Genomic DNA, 19,004 nt, shown 5'->3' with positions numbered 1-19,004 from the left:
GCAGACAAAGTTGTAGTTTCTGTTTTATCTGATACTTAGCAGTTTACGCTTAGTTCCTGGAATACAAAATAGCAGCAGTGCAGCTGTTGTCAATGTTCAGCATTGAAGCCTTGGATTGTGGGTCTCTCCAGTGACACCAACATCATCTCTCCAATTCTTAGATAGCTGAATCCCAACCTCCAGTTCTGAAAAGTGAAGTCAATGCGGAAGAGTCTTAAACCTGCATTCTCTCTAGTGTCCACCAGGGGGCGACTCCTCTGGTTGTATAGAAGTCTAGTCTAAAATGACTCTACTTCTCTCTTGATTTATTCCCTCAGTAAACATTGTAAACATGAGTTTATGGTCTCAATCTCTAGTTTACAGTCTTCTTCAATACAGCATGATGTTCATTTAGTACATTATGCTCCATTTAGAGTCAAACACACCATAAAGCAGAAATTGTATTTATTTTGGGGTGCAGGTTTTGCTGTTTGCTGTTGCTATTTTTGAACATGTTAAAAAGTGTCTGCCGCTGAAAATGGTTGCAAATGGCGGCTTATGGCAGCCTGGCGACTGTTAACTGTCGAGCCCCCGGCTGGACGTCGGCACTAATCCATTCAAATTTAAAAGTCTTCAAACATTCGGCACCAAGTTCGGAAGGATTGATTTAAACTTTGTGGGGCGACTCCTTTGACCTAACGTTTGGCTATATATCACAGGACGGACTGAGAGTCCAGACTCAAAAAGGCAGAGCCGCAGACAGGCCATGATATGTCAGAAGCACCCAGCAAGACACGTACTAATGGCCTGGACCTGCTGCCATTTAGTCCCTGTCACACCCGGCGAGCCTCAAAATGCCACCAACTGCGTGCATATAAATCATCACAGAGACAGACACACTGTGCTTCTTTTTATTTATTTGTTTAGCTTCAAATTGTTGCCGCAAATAAGGTGGAAAATACAACTATATTGTGCGGTCAAAAAAGTTCGGTGGTTTGACTGTAACTGTGCAAAAGAGTGATTTATTGAACTAAGTAAATCAATTATTGACAGGAAGATGAGAAACGATAAACAGAGAGAGGGAGACAAGTCCAGGAGTTTGTCCTGTAGTCATTTATATCTGTAGAGAAATCACTTGACTGGTGTTATTTTGCAACACATTCCAGACTGAGTAAAAGGGATGAGGTGCTCTGAAACACACACACACACACACACACACACACACACACACACACACACACACACACACAGACTTGAACCCTGATCAATTAAATGTGACCGACCCACGGCTTCGATGTTGTTAGTATCCGACTCCGAGACTGTCAGAGAGAGAGAGGAGGGAGATTTAGGGACCAGGGGTAGGACAGAATAACCACAAACAAGCTGCTGTCTGCTGGACTGGTGTCGACAAATGAGCTCGGTAACGGGGCATTAGCCTTTTAGCTGTCATGGGGGGGGGATTCCGGTACCGCAAGAAATTATATCAAATCCCCGGTTTGGTCGCAGACTGTCGGATCAGCCTGACTGCCATCTGAGAGGAGGGAGGAGGGACATTTGGGTTAAAACATGGATACATTTAGACTGCAAAGGCTTGACAGCCTCACCTGTGCACACAACCACACACACACACACACACACACACACACACACACACACACACACACACACACACACACACACAACCACAGACAGGAAGAAAAGTGGTGAACTGTTGCCACCTACTGGCCAAAACATAGAGCTACAACGACGCGGCGGACTGTCAGGGTGCAGTAAATCTACTCTACTGTACATTGAATTCTACTTAATATGTCAAGAGGAAAGATTTGCACTTTTTGCTCCATCTGTACATGAACAAAAAAGATGTAACAGAGTCAGACTTCAGTCCGTTGTTGAATACAAATGACGTGGAAAGTTTAGCAATTAGTAATGTGAAAATGAATTATTGATTGGATACATGAAATAATCTAAATACTGTTGAATTACTTCAAAATCAAACATTGACCTAAAGGCCTGTCCCTTTAAACTGTATTGTTTTCTATTAGGACTTCTCTTTATTGGACCTGTCTTCAGGTCAGGACACTACATGTGACCCACATTAATTACACTGACACGTGGCTGCATTGTGTGCACACCTATACATCCTGTACCATTGACTTCCTTCTCATGTTACATCCTAAACAGAATAACGCGTCTCATCACAAATCAAACCCAACAATAAACGTATTGTATTAACTTCGAGGTAAAGTGATTATGAGTTTGACGAGGTGACGGATCTACTTTATCGCTGCGCCCTTTTTTGTGTGTTAAAGCTGCAACACTTGGCGCCAGGAGAGATGACCCGCATAGCGATCTAACCTCGAAATTATGCGGAAAAGCAAGTCGGAACATTTCACTTCCTCGTGAGGGCTCTTATCATTCCCCGCGCGCGCGCGCACACACACACCTCCGGACAGGTCGGGCTCGTTGGGCTCCAGACCTCCGGGCTGCAGGACGCGCTCTCTACCGGGGCCGCAGGGGGAAGACAAGAGCGCAGGGACGTTTCCTTGAAGACACTTTTGTGAAGAGACTTTGATTTGAGTTCGTCTTCAAAACAGACGGAGGAACAACTTGTGCCCGCGTGCTGAGGACGCATACCTGTACGGACTTGCCCCCCCTCCCACCCGTGAAGGACTCAGGAAGGGGGGAGTCGAGGAGGAGACACACCTTACCTGCTCTACACGGTGCCCCCCCCCTCTCTCCCTCTCTCCCTCTCTCCCTCTCTCTCTCTCTCTCTCTCTCTCTCTCTCTCTCTCTCTCTCTCTCTCTCTCTGTAAGCGGAGGAATCTGAAAACTGAAAAATGTCGGCAAATGACAGAGCCACGCGAGCACTGCGGGAGATCCTGCAAAACCCTGGAAATGACGCTTGCGCAGACTGCGGCGCACCTGGTAAGAATAACTCTATCTTTAACTGGCTCTAAAATATGAATGTATAATATAGAATAATACATCTTGGATAAGTGGGTGACGTGCAGGAGGTGCGGAGGGATTTACCTGTGTCCACATGAAACAGTGCTTCACGCTACTTGCTTCTTCAACATTAAACACAGTGAATGTGAGGGTGTCACACGCTTCCTGCTGAACATCTAGTTTGTTCTGACCTGAGGTGAGAAGGTGAGAGGACTCTGTGGAGCTCCTCAGCAGTGAAGGAGCCTCACAGTGGCCTTCTGTGTGGAGGCGGGGAGAGTTCAACGAGCGTGGACACGCAGAGTGAGGCGCTCCTCGCCTCACTGTGGAGGTCCTCTCAGAGGTCCTGTGACGGGCTCACCTGGAGCCCACGTATTTTTGCTTTGATTTTGCTGCTTTGTCCGTCACAGCACTTTTTAAACTCAGTTTTTAAAGGTGCTATATTAATAAAGTTATTATTAATATTAATAAATGCAGATACTGTCTTTGGTTATTCTTTAAAGGAGCTGTATTTAACAGCCTTAATGTAGCAGCAAACCACTCTTGTCTCTGTACAGATGTACTGTGTGTGTGTGTGTGTGTGTGTGTGTGTGTGTGTGTGTGTGTGTGTGTGTGTGTGTGTGTGTGTTGTTATCAGAGCTTCTCTTTGCTTTTGTTGACATAGCCGGCCAGCCTCGTACCTTTTTAGTGCACGTGAGCGCGCCCCACTGGTTAGCTCACACTGCGCTCGTATGCAGGTTACAGCTGATAACGCCGTCCTGACCAGACGGTAACCTCCGGTTCTACCGAGTGAAGTCAAAGCTGCATTCTCTCTAGTGTCCACCAGAGGGCGACTCCTCTGGTTGTATAGAAGTCTATGAGAAAATGACTCTACTTCTCTCTTGATTTATTACCTCAAAACAAAAATAAACACAGAGTCCTCTTCCTCTGGTACACCAGAGTCCTCGTGACGTAAACACAGAGTCCTCCTCCTCTGGTCACAGTCACCGACCTCCCGCTGCTTTCATCTGTCTTATTGTTCTGCGACCGACCACCAGGAGCATGCTGGGTAGTGGAGTAGCCTTCAGGTCCTAGCTGGGTTAGCTTAGCATCCATCTGGTCTCTCCTCTCTGGAGCTGGTTGGTGATCGACTCAAAGTCTGCTGCTCTTAATGCTCACGCTTCCTCTTCACATGTTGATGAGTGTATTCTGTCATACGTCATTATGATGAACAAACAAATAAAATGTAGTGAAATTGATGGGAGCTTCCGACCGCAGCGTCTCTCCTCTCATCCACATACTCACATGTCCTCCTGTAGACCCCGTGTGGGGCTCCTGCTCCCTGGGCGTCTTCATCTGCCTGGACTGCTCCGGGATCCACCGCAACATCCCCAACATCAGCAAGGTCAAGTCCCTGAGCCTGTCCCACTGGGAGGACCACGAGGTGCAGGTGAGTCCGCCACACCCACTAAAGTAGTACGTGGACTTGCTTGTTTCTGAAGAACACTTCTGACTCTTCTAAAGTTTTGCTTCTTAGTGAACAATATTGATACGACGGCGACGCCTAGAGGCCGTGACAATTATGACGGGAGCAAAGAAGGAAGTCGTGTAACGTTGTTTAATTAAGGGGCAACAAAGTCCGCGTGGGGAGGAGGTCAGGGTTGATGGACGGGTCTAACAAACACAGGACGTTCACCCAGGAGACCGCTGTTTGGGTCGCTAGTAAAACCAACTTGTTTCACCGTAGTGTACCATTTGTCCTCCCTCATAAAAACAATCTGATCTAAATCGATCTTATGAGGAATAATGGAAAAATACGCTACAGACAAAATACTACGAAAGCTACCACTTAAAATGAAGAAGAATCATGTGAGAACATTCTATTCTTTATGAGGAAATAAATCATCAGGGCAGCACGGTCTTGCCCAGTACATTCCACCGTGAAGCAGATTCATGGAAACCAGATAATAAATGGCGTTGGTACACATCGTCATCTGGAGATATTTGTAGCATTCATCATCTCAGCTCTCAGGTTTCTTCCCTTAACTTGTGAGGAAGATTTGACGTCTGTAAATGTAAAACGGTCCGGTGATGTGCCGAGGTGTCATTCATCCTTGAATTGTCTCGTCATCATGTGTGTTCGTTAGTTCATGGCTACGAATGGCAACGAGCTGATGAGGAGTAAATATGAGGCTGCTGTTCCCGTCTACTACTACAAACCGACCCACAAAGACTGCCAGTGAGTAGCCATAGACACACACACACACACACACACACACACACACACACACACACACACACACATCAACAAAGTATGCCATAAAATGTACAATTCATACATTTTATGTTTTAAACATTGTTATTGTATTTTGTACAGTAATGTGAAAACTACTGGATTTATTCAAGTTTCTCACTAAAACTACATTTTACAGATTACACGTGAACACATCGTGATAACGTTATAATGTACCTTCAGCCAGTACTCATGTTCACTGAGCAGAGCCTGAAGGCATCATAGTGTAATTGAAGTGAACCTCCGTTGATTAGCCGTGAGCGGTGCTGCTAACGTTACTAGCTCTCCTCTTGATTAGTTGTTAACAATGAAACATGATCAGAGATCAGAGACTAGAACCACACGTTCTACTGAATACTGGAGGAGAACCATCGTCAGGAGAACTTTATTTACACTGTGATGGTTAATGTTAAACTTTATTTACACTCTGATGTTAACGTTACAACTTTATTTACACTGTGATGGTTAACGTTAAAACTTTATTTACACTGTGATGGTTAACGTTAAACTTTATTTACACTGTGATGGTTAACGTTAAACTTTATTTACACTGTGATGGTTAACGTTAAAACTTTATTTACACTGTGATGGTTAATGTTAAAACTTTATTTACACTGTGATGGTTAACGTTAAAACTTTATTTACTCTGTGATGGTTAACGTTAAAACTTTATTTACTCTGTGATGGTTAACGTTAAACTTTATTTACACTGTGATGGTTAACGTTAAACTTTATTTACTCTGTGATGGTTAACGTTAAAACTTTATTTACTCTGTGATGGTTAACGTTAAGCTGTCTCATTAATCTGAGGTTCACATGCGTGCTGAACCATAGTTCTATTTGGGATTTTCTAGCAGGTGGATTTGCTCAAGCTTTGGGCAAGTTATAGTTCAAGTCCGGGCTTTGAATCTTGCCAGTCAAGACACGGCATCACAAGAGCAAAACGGATAATTGGGATCAAGAGGTGGTTGGAAGGAAGAGGTGGTCCGAGGTTTCCCTATTAATCATTCAACCTAACTGCCTTTGTTGTGGTTTAATAATTGAATCTATTAAACGTCATATAAAAGTTTTAAGATCACAAAGGCGAGACCTTTGAATGTCTTGTTTGTGATTGAAGGATGGCAGAGAGTGAAAACATTCACCTCATATTACTAACGACGAGGGACGGTAGTGTGTGATGCATTTAATTTGCATCAGTTATTTATTTTATTATTACACTGCACCGAATTATGACAAATAAAGTGATTAGCAGCAAGACCAGAGAGGAGAACAGGAAGTGTTTGTTACTGCAGACTCCTCTTTAACACCATGCGATCTGGTTTTGGAGCATTACTTCTGAACCACTGAGTCCTGAGTGTCAGCCTCTTGGCGTTGGAGGAACCGGTGTCCGTGTTTGCGACTTGTGAGATTCTTTGAGACATGATTTTATGTGTGCCACGTCCTCACTAACAGCTGCTATTAGAGTAGCTGACAATTCATCCACAAACAGTAGACTAGTAGTAGAGTAACAAACAAACATGGTGACGGCCTTATTCCAAGATGGACTCCAGCCTTCAAAAAACAAACCGTCCACAAACCAATGAGTGACATCAAGTTGACTACGTCCACAGTCTGTGTGTCACAAACCGTCAGGCGCTTCAGGTCAACTTTAGGGGAAACTACTTCTACATTTTACAACAACTTTATTTGATCATAGAAAGCACTGTGACGAGAGAAAAGACCACTGATGTGCAAGTTGTGTAATAAGTCCTTAAATACAGTGATTGTCTGCCATATTGTGGAGAGTTTTCTGTTGTTGATTGTCTCTTTGCCTCCAGATCACCTGAAGACTCTCTGTCTCTGTCTAGTGTGTGTGTGTGTGTGTGTGTGTGTGTGTTACTGTGGCTGCACCGCTGCAGCTCCCAGAAAGGAATGTTAGGAATTGTGTTAAAATGAAGCAGGGAATGATTTTTATTGGATAAGAGCAAAAAAAAACGTCTCATGTATAACCCATCGGTTGACAAAGTCTTTGCTTGACTGAGGAAAACACGAGTGCGAGTGTTGAATTTGCCTGAGGGCAACTCAGACCTCCACGCCCTTCTTACACACACACACACACACACACACACACACACACACACACACACACACACACACACACACACACACTTGAAGCACCTTCTTTGATCATTAGTGGGCCCGGTGCAGAGGAATGTGGCTGAGAAGAAAACACTTGGCCTCTCACATCGTATTCCTTCTTGGTTCAGTGTATAAAAAGAGCTGACTCAGCTTGGACTCGTTGGATTTTTTGTGAAAATTAAAGTTTGTCTGCTGTGAGAATCAAATTAGGATCAAACACACACACACACACACACACACACACACACACACACACACACAGACGGAGATAAACGAGTGAATTGAAGACAAAGAAAAGGATTTCTTCACACAGGGTTTTGTTCCTTCGTCAAGTTTGCTGTTTGTTGACTTTCAATTAATCTAGTTTTTAATATGTTCTCATTTATACTTCTAACAGGTTAACCAGGACATGAAGTGAGACCTGAGAGTATATTTTACATAAATAGTATTTACATGTTTTGGTTGCAGGGGGTTTGCAGTTAGTAACGTAGTTGACATAAATTATACAGACATTAGAAATGTTGAGATATGTATATAGTTTGAATATGAACATATTATTTTTTGTAATTTTTCTAAAGTATCAAGACTTTTTAAATATATAACAAATAGATAATGCTAACTCTAATGTTTGTAATCATTGTTTTGAGGACAAGACAACTTCATTGACATTTCAAAACTGTCAATTTTGCAACATTATTCAGATTTCAAGCTAAGTGAAACAGACAAACATCATTATTATCACTAAACACACATCCTCTTCCTCGTCCTCCTCAAAGTAACACAAGATGTCTCTCAGTCTGCTCACAGCTGCTCGTCTTTCTACAAGCTCGCTCTGTTGACATGTCGTCTGTCTTCTGTGTGTTCAGGACGTTGAGGGAGCAGTGGATTAGAGCGAAGTACGAGAGGAAGGAGTTCTCCGAGCCTGGGAAGAACTTCACGTATGAGGAAGGTGAGTGTGCGCCCACACACACACACACACACACACACACACACACCTAAACACACACACACACACACACGCTGATAACGAATGAGCTTTGCTGATTTTTTTCTGCAGGAACTAGAGATGGCATGTTGATGAAGAGGGGGCGGGACAACGGGCAGTTCCTCAGCAGGCGATTCGTCCTCTCGGAGCGGGAGGGGACTCTGAAGTATTTCATCAAATATGACGTAAGCAGCAGTTTTTCACTCTCATTTTTGGATATAGATTTCCACTCGGCAGACAAATGTCTTTTTTTATTGTGGGATTTTCCTCCTGTTCTCCAGGCCTGTGTTCTTCCTGTGTAGTCTGTTGGGTTCTCCAGGCCTGTGTTCTTCTTTGTGGTATGTTGGGTTCTCCAGGCCTGTGTTCTTCCTGTGTAGTCTGTTGGGTTCTCCAGGCCTGTGTTCTTCCTGTGTAGTCTGTTGGGTTCTCCAGGCCTGTGTTTTTCCTGTGTGGTATGTTGGGTTCTCCAGGCCTGTGTTCTTCTTTGTGGTATGTTGGGTTCTCCAGGCCTGTGTTCTTCCTGTGTGGTATGTTGGGTTCTCCAGGCCTGTGTTATTCCTGTGTGGTATGTTGGGTTCTCCAGAACTGTGTTCTTCCTGTGTAGTCTGTTGGGTTCTCCAGGCCTGTGTTCTTCCTGTGTGGTATGTTGGGTTCTCCAGGCCTGTGTTCTTCCTGTGTGGTATGTTGGGTTCTCCAGGCCTGTGTTATTCCTGTGTGGTATGTTGGGTTCTCCAGGCCTGTGTTCTTCCTGTGTAGTCTGTTGGGTTCTCCAGGCCTGTGTTCTTCCTGTGTGGTATGTTGGGTTCTCCAGGCCTGTGTTCTTCTTTGTGGTACGTTGGGTTCTCCAGGCCTGTGTTCTTCCTGTGTGGTATGTTGGGTTCTCCAGGCCTGTGTTATTCCTGTGTGGTATGTTGGGTTCTCCAGGCCTGTGTTCTTCCTGTGTAGTCTGTTGGGTTCTCCAGGCCTGTGTTCTTCCTGTGTGGTATGTTGGGTTCTCCAGGCCTGTGTTCTTCCTGTGTAGTATGTTGGGTTCTCCAGGCCTGTGTTCTTCCTGTGTGGTATGTTGGGTTCTCCAGGCCTGTGTTATTCCTGTGTAGTATGTTGGGTTCTCCAGGCCTGTGTTCTTCTTGTGTGGTATGTTGGGTTCTCCAGGCCTGTGTTCTTCCTGTGTGGTATGTTGGGTTCTCCAGGCCTGTGTTCTTCCTGTGTAGTATGTTGGGTTCTCCAGGCCTGTGTTCTTCCTGTGTGGTATGTTGGGTTCTCCAGGCCTGTGTTCTTCCTGTGTGGTATGTTGTGTTCTCCAGGCCTGTGTTCTTCTTTGTGGTATGTTGGGTTCTCCAGGCCTGTGTTCTTCCTGTGTGGTATGTTGGGTTCTCCAGGCCTGTGTTCTTCTTTGTGGTATGTTGGGTTCTCCAGGCCTGTGTTCTTCCTGTGTGGTATGTTGGGTTCTCCAGGCCTGTGTTCTTCTTTGTGGTATGTTGGGTTCTCCAGGCCTGTGTTCTTCCTGTGTGGTATGTTGGGTTCTAAAGGCCTGTGTTCTTCTTTGTGGTATATTGGGTTCTCCAGGTTACTCTCTCACAGTCACAGCAGTGATAAAAGTCAAAGTGTCGCTCAGGTGCTTGGGGGCTTTTCTTTAAAGCCGGTGAGCTGGTTTGGGTTTCAGAACATTGTTGAGCTGTGTTAAATACTCAGGTACATTCAGTACTCACTGAGCAAAAGATGACAATGCACCAAAACTAATAAAAAATAAAACTCTATAAATGACTAAAACAAAGGATGACATTTAGTGTTTTTGAGGGTTCACTGACTTCAGAACGTTGAAATGATTTTTGGGACGATGGATCCGTGTATACCAGCTGCTGTAATCAAACAACAAAGGAATCTGAATCTGTTAATATGGATCATCAACGATCGATATTCAGTATTGGCGGCTCAATGATCTAAAAGTTGTATTTGCTCCGTTTTTATACTTCGTGCTGATCCGACCCGTGGGTCTTATGATCCGTCGCGCCTCTTGAACGTTCACGGATTGTGATTTAAATTCAGGTGGGGACGGAGCGGCGGCCTCCACGCAGGCTTAGCCGGGATTAGTGTCTCTCTCAGACATGATGGGTATCAGTGACGCGGACTGACGTGTGGATAATAGCTCCAGATATTATTTTCATGGTTAGAAGGAGCACAGAATGTGGCTCCATGCCTCGACACCCTGCACACACTTTGACTCATAACTATACTCTCTTTATGGTGAAGCAGCGGCAGCAAAAAGTAAAGAAGTTAATTAACACGAACGATCAAAACAAGGAAAGCAAGATGAGGTTAATTCATTGTATAATTGTCATAATTCATGTTTTGATTATTTATTTATATATAGAGAGGAGGGATTGTAATTATCTATAAACTCATATCTCATATTCATAAACTACTGTATCACCTTTATACAAACCCTGTAAAGAAACAAGTCAAGTATTAAATGTGTTATAAAGAAACAAAGGTTAAATATATGCTGTAAACTGATTGATTTAGCTGCTAAATATTCACTCACATGTAGATTTAAGACTCCTCCCTCTCTGCTGCAGGCTAAGGAGCCCAAAGCAGTAATCAAGGTGGACACCATCAACGCCACCTTCCAGCATGAGAAGATAGGGAACCCCAACGGCCTGCAGATCACCTACCTCAAAGACTACAGCACCCGCAACATCTTTGTCTACCATGACAACGGCAAGGTGTGTCTGTGTGTGTGTGTGTGTGTGTGTGTGTGTGTGTGTGTGTGTGTGTGTGTGTGTGTGTGTGTGTGGTAATCAGTGCGTATGACGAACATAAAGAGAAATAAACCTTATTGTTTTATTTCCACTTAACTTAAAGCATCCGCTGCAAAGTTATCTTTGGTGGTCCGACATCCGAGAATCCGCTGCAACAAACGCAGCGTCATCAGTTCTGATTTAGAAAATGTATAAAGATTCATATTTGTTTTCACTATGACGGACTTTAAATAATATAATCACACTTTGAAAAAAAAGAGAAAAAAATGGCTTTAAATAAGTGGCGAATATATATATAATATATATAGGTATATATATCGATATATATATATATATATATATATATATATATAACATACTGTATGTTATATATATATATATATATATATATATATAACATACTGTGTGTGTGTGTATATATATATATATATATATATATGTATATATATATATAAAACATACTGTATGTTATATATATATATATATATATATATATATATATATATATATATATATATATATATATATATATATATATATATATATATATATATATATATATATATATATATATATATATATAACATACTGTATATATATATATCTCGTTGTGAACGGTTCACACACACCTCCGTTGTCTCTGAGCGGTAGAGAGGAACATCAATACTCACAGGAACAGCTCATGGAAGACTCTCTGTCTCTCTGTCTCCATCAGGAGATCGTGGACTGGTTTAATGCGATTCGTGCAGTTCAGCTTCACTATTTAAAGGTGGCCTTTCCTGGGGCTACCGATGCTGAGGTGAGCACACACACACACACACACACACACACACACACACACACACACACACACACACACACACACACACACACTGTATTTATACTTTTTGCATCCTCGTGGTGTTTTTCGTTCACTTTGCTTGTTTGTTTTCAGCTGGTGCCCAAACTTACCCGGAACTTTCTGAAGGAAGGGTACATGGAGAAGACAGGTCCCAGGGCAAGTGACACACACACACACACACAGATACACACACACACACAGATACATAGGCACTGTCAAGCTTTAAGTGTAAATATGTTCTTTTTCTTCTTTGCTATATGTTCATTTACTTACATGTTACTCTGAGGCTCTTACAACATCAGCATCAAGTACACAGATTGATGTTTTTTGATATCAGTACATGTGGATCCTTGTGTATTAGAGTCACCAATGGATGGATTTGACTCTAAATGGAGCATAATGTACTAAATGAACATCATGCTGTATTGAAGAAGACTGTAAACTAGAGATTGAGACCATAAACTCATGTTTACAATGTTTACTGAGGGAATAAATCAAGAGAGAAGTAGAGTCATTTTAGACTAGACTTCTATACAACCAGAGGAGTCGCCCCCTGCTGGACACTAGAGAGAATGCAGCTTTAACACACTTGCGTTGGCTTCACTCAGCAGAACCGGAGGTCGCCGCCTGCTTTAAGTGAACGGGAGCTGGGCTCAGAGGTTAACTCGTGAATCGTGAAGTGTCAAACCCTCGAATCCACACAGAAATACAAACATATGTCGGGAACAAGCAAATGCACAAAGAGGCGTTTGTACTTAGCCATGCAGTCGTGCACAGTGTAATATTAGAATACGTGCACACAGGATCCAGAAACCTGATCGTCGGCAGCGAATAAACCGGTTCTGTTTCCAGACAGACTCAGACTCTGTTTAATCTCCGTCTGTCGGGCCGAGAGATGAAAGGACCCGCTAGCGTGCTGCTTTGGGCCCATATGCTAAATGGATGTCATGAATTAATTTCCCTCACGCACGAGTGAGACATATTTGTGGAAGGAGTCACCGGCGAAATTGAGAAGGGAACGTCGGTGGCTCAGGCTTGTGCCACGAGGAGAGAATCAAACACTTTTACGAGGACAGTTTGGCAGCAGTGAAGCTGCTTCAGTAAACTCTCAGGAGGTGCTGAATCTTCCACCGTAGATCACTCTCTCTTCGTCTTCTCAAATTTCTGTTAACGAGTTTCATGAAATTGATGCTATAAACATTCAGACGGGGCTGCCAAGAGGAGCGGCAGCTTCGGTACTAAGCACCAACGGAAAGTACACCGACACTTAGTCTAGTTATTTCAAAGGACAGGTACAGGAGAAATCTTACACTACTGGTTCAGTATTCTTGACAAAGTGGTGGAATGAGGCTGCAGTCATAAATAAAACACCAGCAGCACACACTCAGCCCTGTTCTCCATCCATATTCAATATTTCAGTGTTGTTGGTAGAGCTGTACCGAATAGTTAGAAGCTTCATAACGTGAACGTTTGAATTTTAAATCAACGTTCAAATGCTGTGCGTGTCTATTCATTGTGTTTAAAGCCAGTCTTTGTGCAGATAAAGACCAAGGCTTCACTAATATTATTCCTGTTGTACTATTTGTAGAATTAGTTTCCAGGATTGTGATCCAAACATTTCAACAGCTTCAGAGCGTTAAGTCGTTAATAATCGACGGTCTTAGATGAAGTATCAGCTGAACTCTGATGCGTGAACAGTCCATTGAAGAGCAGCTTATGATTCACTTTTTAAATGTAAAAACCAGACAGACACCAGCTTCGGTACAAAGCTGCTCTGTGTGTCTCTCTCTCGCCTCATGTCTGACTGTCTCTGTCAACTTCTTTGTCTTTTCCAGCAAACGGAAGGCTTCAAGAAACGCTGGTTCACTCTGGACCAGAGGCGACTCATGTACTTCAAAGACCCGCTGGTATGGCATCTTTTTACACACGCCTACGCACATCAGGAAGACTTCCGACTAGACATCAGTTTTTCTCTTTCAAGTCTTTAGTTCATTTTCTAACGACCAACAACAACGTCTCGCTGATATGAATGAACACCATGGAGAGTTAGATTAAGGAGATGATGTTCGGGGTGATATAAGGTCCTTACATTTATACATGACTTTATTATACATGTGGCTTTAGTTGCCATGACCTTACAGTACGTACGTAGCTTTGTCCTGTAACAACTTCATTCGTGTGATATCGTAGAGACGTTGATAAAGATTCTGAGTCGCTGAAAGATTTGGAGTGGGGCTTTTATCACAGAGACGTGCTTTGAGAGGGGGGCGGCTCAGATTGCCCAAGACTTGGCTAAATACCCATCAGATAGCTAAGACAGATTAGCTTAGCATTGTGGCTGATGAAATAGTTCAATGGAGAGGTGCAACGGTTATAGGTGACCGAAATGCCCGACTTACCCCGAGAGTGTTTCACGAGAAATACTGGCAGATGAAAGCAAGAGGAAGTCTAGTGAAGTTGAGTGTGGACTGGGAATATGTGGAGGAAGCTCAAAGCAAGTGTAATTTGATTGCTTGGAAATGATACATGTTTGATGTTGTGTATTCAATGGTTCACTGTGTATTCAAGTGCAGTTTGTTCACACTTCTGCTGAACACAGAGAGATCTATTTGAGGTGATTAGTGGTGTCACCTTTCTGGCATGCCTCCACGGTGAATAAAGAATATAAAAACACTGATGAACTGAAGTAAATGGGGGCCAAAAAACGTCACCACAAAAAGTCAGGGGATCACCACAGTCGATAGGATTCATCCTATTGTTTCCATCAGTGTGTGTATGACAATTGGATGACAATCCATCCGGTAGTTGTTGAAATATCTCAGTCTGGACCAAAGAGGAAGACGGACCAATAGGCCAACAGAGCCGTGCAGCTAGGCTAGGCTAGTTCTGGCTAAAAACAACAGTTTGGGAGCTGAGAGAAGCACCTTCCATTCAGAAGTATTCATTTAACCTGCGTTTCTCTCATTCTCCCTCCCTTTGAAGGACGCCTTTGCCAAAGGTGAGGCGTTCTTGGGGAACAAGGACCACGGTTACAGCGCCTCCCCCGGCTTGCCCGCCGGCACCCACTGCAACGGCGCCTGGCAACACGGCATCACCATAAAAACACCCGAGCGCAGCTTCCTGTTTACTTGCGAGTCAGAGAGCGAGCAGCAGGATTGGCTGAAACACTTCAATGATGTCATGAATGCTGTGATGTCCCCTCAGGAGTACACAAGTAAGAATTCAGAACTTTTGAACAGTCATTAGATATTGACGAGCTATTAGCCTTTACAATCAGCTGCTGGTTACTTCTTTGGTAAGCGGCTGTTGCTGTGTTTTTATAGCTTCACATCAAATAGATACTCTGCTCCACAGGTTCACCACGGAATAAATATCAAACCACAAAAATTATGAACACTCAACACAATAATAATTCAAACAGTCAGATAAAATGATAATGGTAAATATAGTGCACTATACTGAGGTGGTGGCACTTTGAGGCTATTACGCTTCTAGATCCTTCGTGGATGTGGTGAAATAAATGTCCAATCAAAATGTTAATTCATCATCCAATAGATATTCACCCAGGAGACTGCTGTTCATGTCCCGTGTGAAACACATTGAGTTATTTTAAGTTACATACGTAACTCAGGTTAGTATGTAACATATGTAACAAGGTATGTAACATCTTAGTATGTAACGTGTGTCACTGTTAGTATGTAACTATGTTAGTATGTAACGTTAGTAACAATCGTAAATGTGTTAGTACATAAAGTATGTAACTTATTGTGAAACGTACATAACTATGTTAGTACAAAACGCACCTAACAATGTTAGTACATACCGTGCGTAACGTGTGTAACTATGTTAGTATGTAATGTACGTAACGTCAGTAGTACATAACGTATGTAACATCTTAGTATGTAACGTGTCACTGTGTTAGTATGTAACTATGTTAGTATGTAACGTATGTAACAACTTTAGTACGTAACGTATGTAACAACTTTAGTACGTAATGTATGTAACTATGTTAGTATGTAACGTATGTAACAACTTTAGTACGTAATGTATGTAACTATGTTAGTACGTAACGTATGTAACAACTTTAGTACGTAATGTATGTAACTATGTTAGTACGTAACGTATGTAACAACTTTAGTACGTAATGTATGTAACTATGTTAGTACGTAACGTATGTAACAACTTTAGTACGTAATATATGTAACTATGTTAGTACGTAACGTATGTAACAACTTTAGTACGTAATGTATGTAACTATGTTAGTACGTAACGTATGTAACAACTTTAGTACGTAATGTATGTAACTATGTTAGTATGTAACGTACAACATATTTACGTTAGTTGGTAATTAACGTAAATATGTTGTACGTTACCTCGTTACGTATACTATGTAACAAGCGTACCTGTTTGAACTCAACCCTTGATCTTTTTCTAACTCAAGTAGTTCAGCTTGGCAACGTGAAACAGGAGGGTCATAATGTCGTCGTGGGACTCATTGGCAAACAACATATTCTGTCGTTCAGGAATGACGACGTGTTGAATTACCTAAACTCTGTGCTATAAAATATGAATCCAACGGTGGATCGTTTTAGTTTTGCATCTTACGTTAGAGAGCAGTGTTCTCCAGTACATTTCTTTTGTAGAGCAATACAAGACTACACTTATGTCCTTATAATAATCACAAGAATGAATGTGAGAAGAACAATTCTTTAAACCCTGAGGCTCTATTGCATTAGTCATACACAATGATTTGTCTATTTGGATAAAAGAGCATTTCTCTCTAACTTTGGACTTTGATTTGTGTTAAAGTGGAAGCCTTGTTCAAGCACAGGCATTGATGGACCAGAGGCCTGCGGGACCACCTCCTCTCCTCTCAGCCAATCACCAATCTGACACCGGACCCACATCAGTTCTGCCACTGAGCAACCCACTGCACCAGAATCTGACCTTCATCACTAATGTGCTCAGACCGGAGCTTGTCCCAAGTCCCAACGGTGCTCTTTGGGAATTTGGTTAGATATGCAAACGAGAGGACCAAGGCCATTTTTTGGGGGTAAATGGAAAAACATTGTCCAGCCAAAATAACTAGAAACACATAAATGTGCAGTGATAATCATACTATTTGTATTTGGTTTTGTTATGGTGACAGCTTTGATGTTTTACTGTAGTGTACAAATCGTCCTGTGTGCCAGAGGATTGATTTTTATATTATGGTAAAATAATGCGGTTGGAATTTCCTTGGTTTGTTAGATGATGGATGTGAGATCAAGCCTCAGTGTTTTGGGATGATTGAGTAACACTCATAAGGTACGGGGAGGGAAATGGGTCAGACGGGTACCGACCATCAACAAGACAGAAAACAGTTGTATCTCAAACAATCCTTCTGATCTTTTTCTAATTATATTTTTACTTTCATGATAGCAATTGTATTCATCGGTTGTTTTATGTAAACTTTTGTAACTGCTCTCTAGAACATTTGTATTCAGCAGAAGTATTGCAGTCCAGTGTGTGAGCTCCAGCTCTCAGTGTGTTGTTTCAGTCCTAACACTACCGCTACCTTTATATTGTCTCTGAGGACAAATGGTGATTTTGTAAGTAGTTTTTGAGACATGCGAGTACGTCCGTCAAAGACACTAAAGGAGGTTTGCTCATGCATTGGGACGGAGGAATTGGAAGCACTGCAAGCCATTGCATGGTGTAACAGCGCCTCCTTGTGGCAGACGGTACACTAAGTCTTTGTTAAAATACTTCCAGTAAAAAGTAACTTGGATATAAAGATATAATTGACACATTTTTGTGGTATTTTACTGTTTTCCTTTTCTTTTTTTTGTTTGAAGAAGTGGTGTCTCCTTTCTTTTTTTAAAGGCATTTCTATACTTGAGCTGACTGACTGACGTACCACATGAAAATATTGATGGTCTTTAATAAAAATATTTCCTCCGGAAGCTGTCAAGGAATCTCTGTACAAATTTGTGCACAAATATATTATTAAATCATATTAAAAATATTCGCTTTTTGCACATTGTCACTCTCCTCAAACAGACCACCCTGAACCCATCCAGTGCATCTCTAGAAATAAACTTACACACTATTCTGTGTGGGTTTTATTCTATAAATATAGAGATCTGAATTCCTGCACTATGACCTTCAATATATATTTAAGTTAAATTGGCAGAAAGTTATATTCTTTAATTCTAAATGAACTAAGAATAAGGATTCCAGCAACAAACAAAGAAAGCAGATGATGAGCTTATACCTGTAATAAGAGATGAAATTAATACATACTCCTTCTGTTATGTATGCAACTGTAGGGTGTGTTTACCTGTTGGACCTGGATCTGTGTGTGGTTGTGGACAATCGGTGATTTCTTATTTCTTTTTTATTATCTTCATAATAAATGAAATGTTTTTGACAGAGCAGCACATAGACAGCTGCTCAGCTGACAGTTAACTTTCATCAGACTCATGAACGGTTGCCAGATTTTCTTAAAGATCTCTCAAGAAAAAAAAAAGGGATTTCTGAGTGTCTGAAACTACAGAAGCAGCAGACCCGTGAGGCCCGAGAGGAATACCTCATAAATCTATAGGCTATTGCAAGTTTTTCACCCTGGTGAGAAAGAGTTAGGACGGAGGAGAGAAGAAGGAGAGGAGGGAGAGTGACCAGGAGAACCCCAAACACACTGAGACACAAAAGTCTTCCACCAAACGGGAGGGAGTCAAATGGACCGAACGGAAACGGAGGTGTGGAGGAGCGCCAGTCAGCGTTAACGTGGATCATCTGGATGAAGCGAAGGATCTCTACCACTAAACCGTCTTTATGCAAGTAGAAATCTGGAACAGAGAAGACTTCTGACTGGATGTAGTACAGCTGATGATTCAACCCGCACTCGGTGCAATCGAGAAGACAAAACAACCAAAACCGGTCAGGTTTATTCTGCATGTGCTGAAAGGGACACGATGAGACTCTCCCTGGAAGTCCTGATCAAGCACAGCTCTGCGCTGCAGGAGCTTTAACGCAGTTGAAAGGCAGCGTCCCATCTCGACACGTTTGGAGACAGACGGGGATCATGGCTGGGATGAGGACCTTATTTTTGGAGACGCTGCGTAG

The 19,004-nt window shown here is 42.3% G+C and overlaps 1 protein-coding gene across 1 annotated transcript; it reads left to right on the top strand.

Moving 5' to 3' along the window:
* Window positions 1-2,407: 2,407 nt before the first annotated feature.
* On the top strand, window positions 2,408-17,850 carry zgc:92360 (uncharacterized protein LOC436988 homolog). The gene is made up of 11 exons (XM_068719228.1): window positions 2,408-2,904; window positions 4,221-4,351; window positions 5,049-5,140; window positions 8,179-8,261; window positions 8,370-8,482; window positions 10,874-11,020; window positions 11,772-11,855; window positions 11,991-12,053; window positions 13,733-13,804; window positions 14,880-15,111; window positions 16,707-17,850. Exons 1-11 carry the CDS (start codon window positions 2,817-2,819, stop codon window positions 16,733-16,735), a joined length of 1,134 nt encoding a protein of 377 aa, XP_068575329.1. The 5' UTR covers window positions 2,408-2,816; the 3' UTR covers window positions 16,736-17,850.
* The last annotated feature ends 1,154 nt before the right edge of the window (window positions 17,851-19,004 follow it).

This window comes from Cebidichthys violaceus, unplaced genomic scaffold (assembly GCF_023349555.1).
Source record: "Cebidichthys violaceus isolate CVI_PGR_0920_01 unplaced genomic scaffold, fCebVio1.0.p SCAF_232, whole genome shotgun sequence".
Lineage (NCBI taxonomy): Eukaryota > Metazoa > Chordata > Actinopteri > Perciformes > Stichaeidae > Cebidichthys > Cebidichthys violaceus.
The sequence above is the reverse complement of the archived record's forward strand: the minus strand, read 5'-3'. Positions and strand labels throughout refer to the sequence as shown.

Bases quoted from the DNA above. Each gene is read 5' to 3' on its own strand.
- zgc:92360 (XM_068719228.1), top strand. From the start codon at position 2,817: ATGTCGGCAAATGACAGAGCCACGCGAGCACTGCGGGAGATCCTGCAA. The intron at 5,141-8,178 runs GTGAGTAGCCAT...CTGTGTGTTCAG, and splicing joins CCGACCCACAAAGACTGCCA to GACGTTGAGGGAGCAGTGGA. The intron at 11,021-11,771 runs GTGTGTCTGTGT...TGTCTCCATCAG, and splicing joins TCTACCATGACAACGGCAAG to GAGATCGTGGACTGGTTTAA.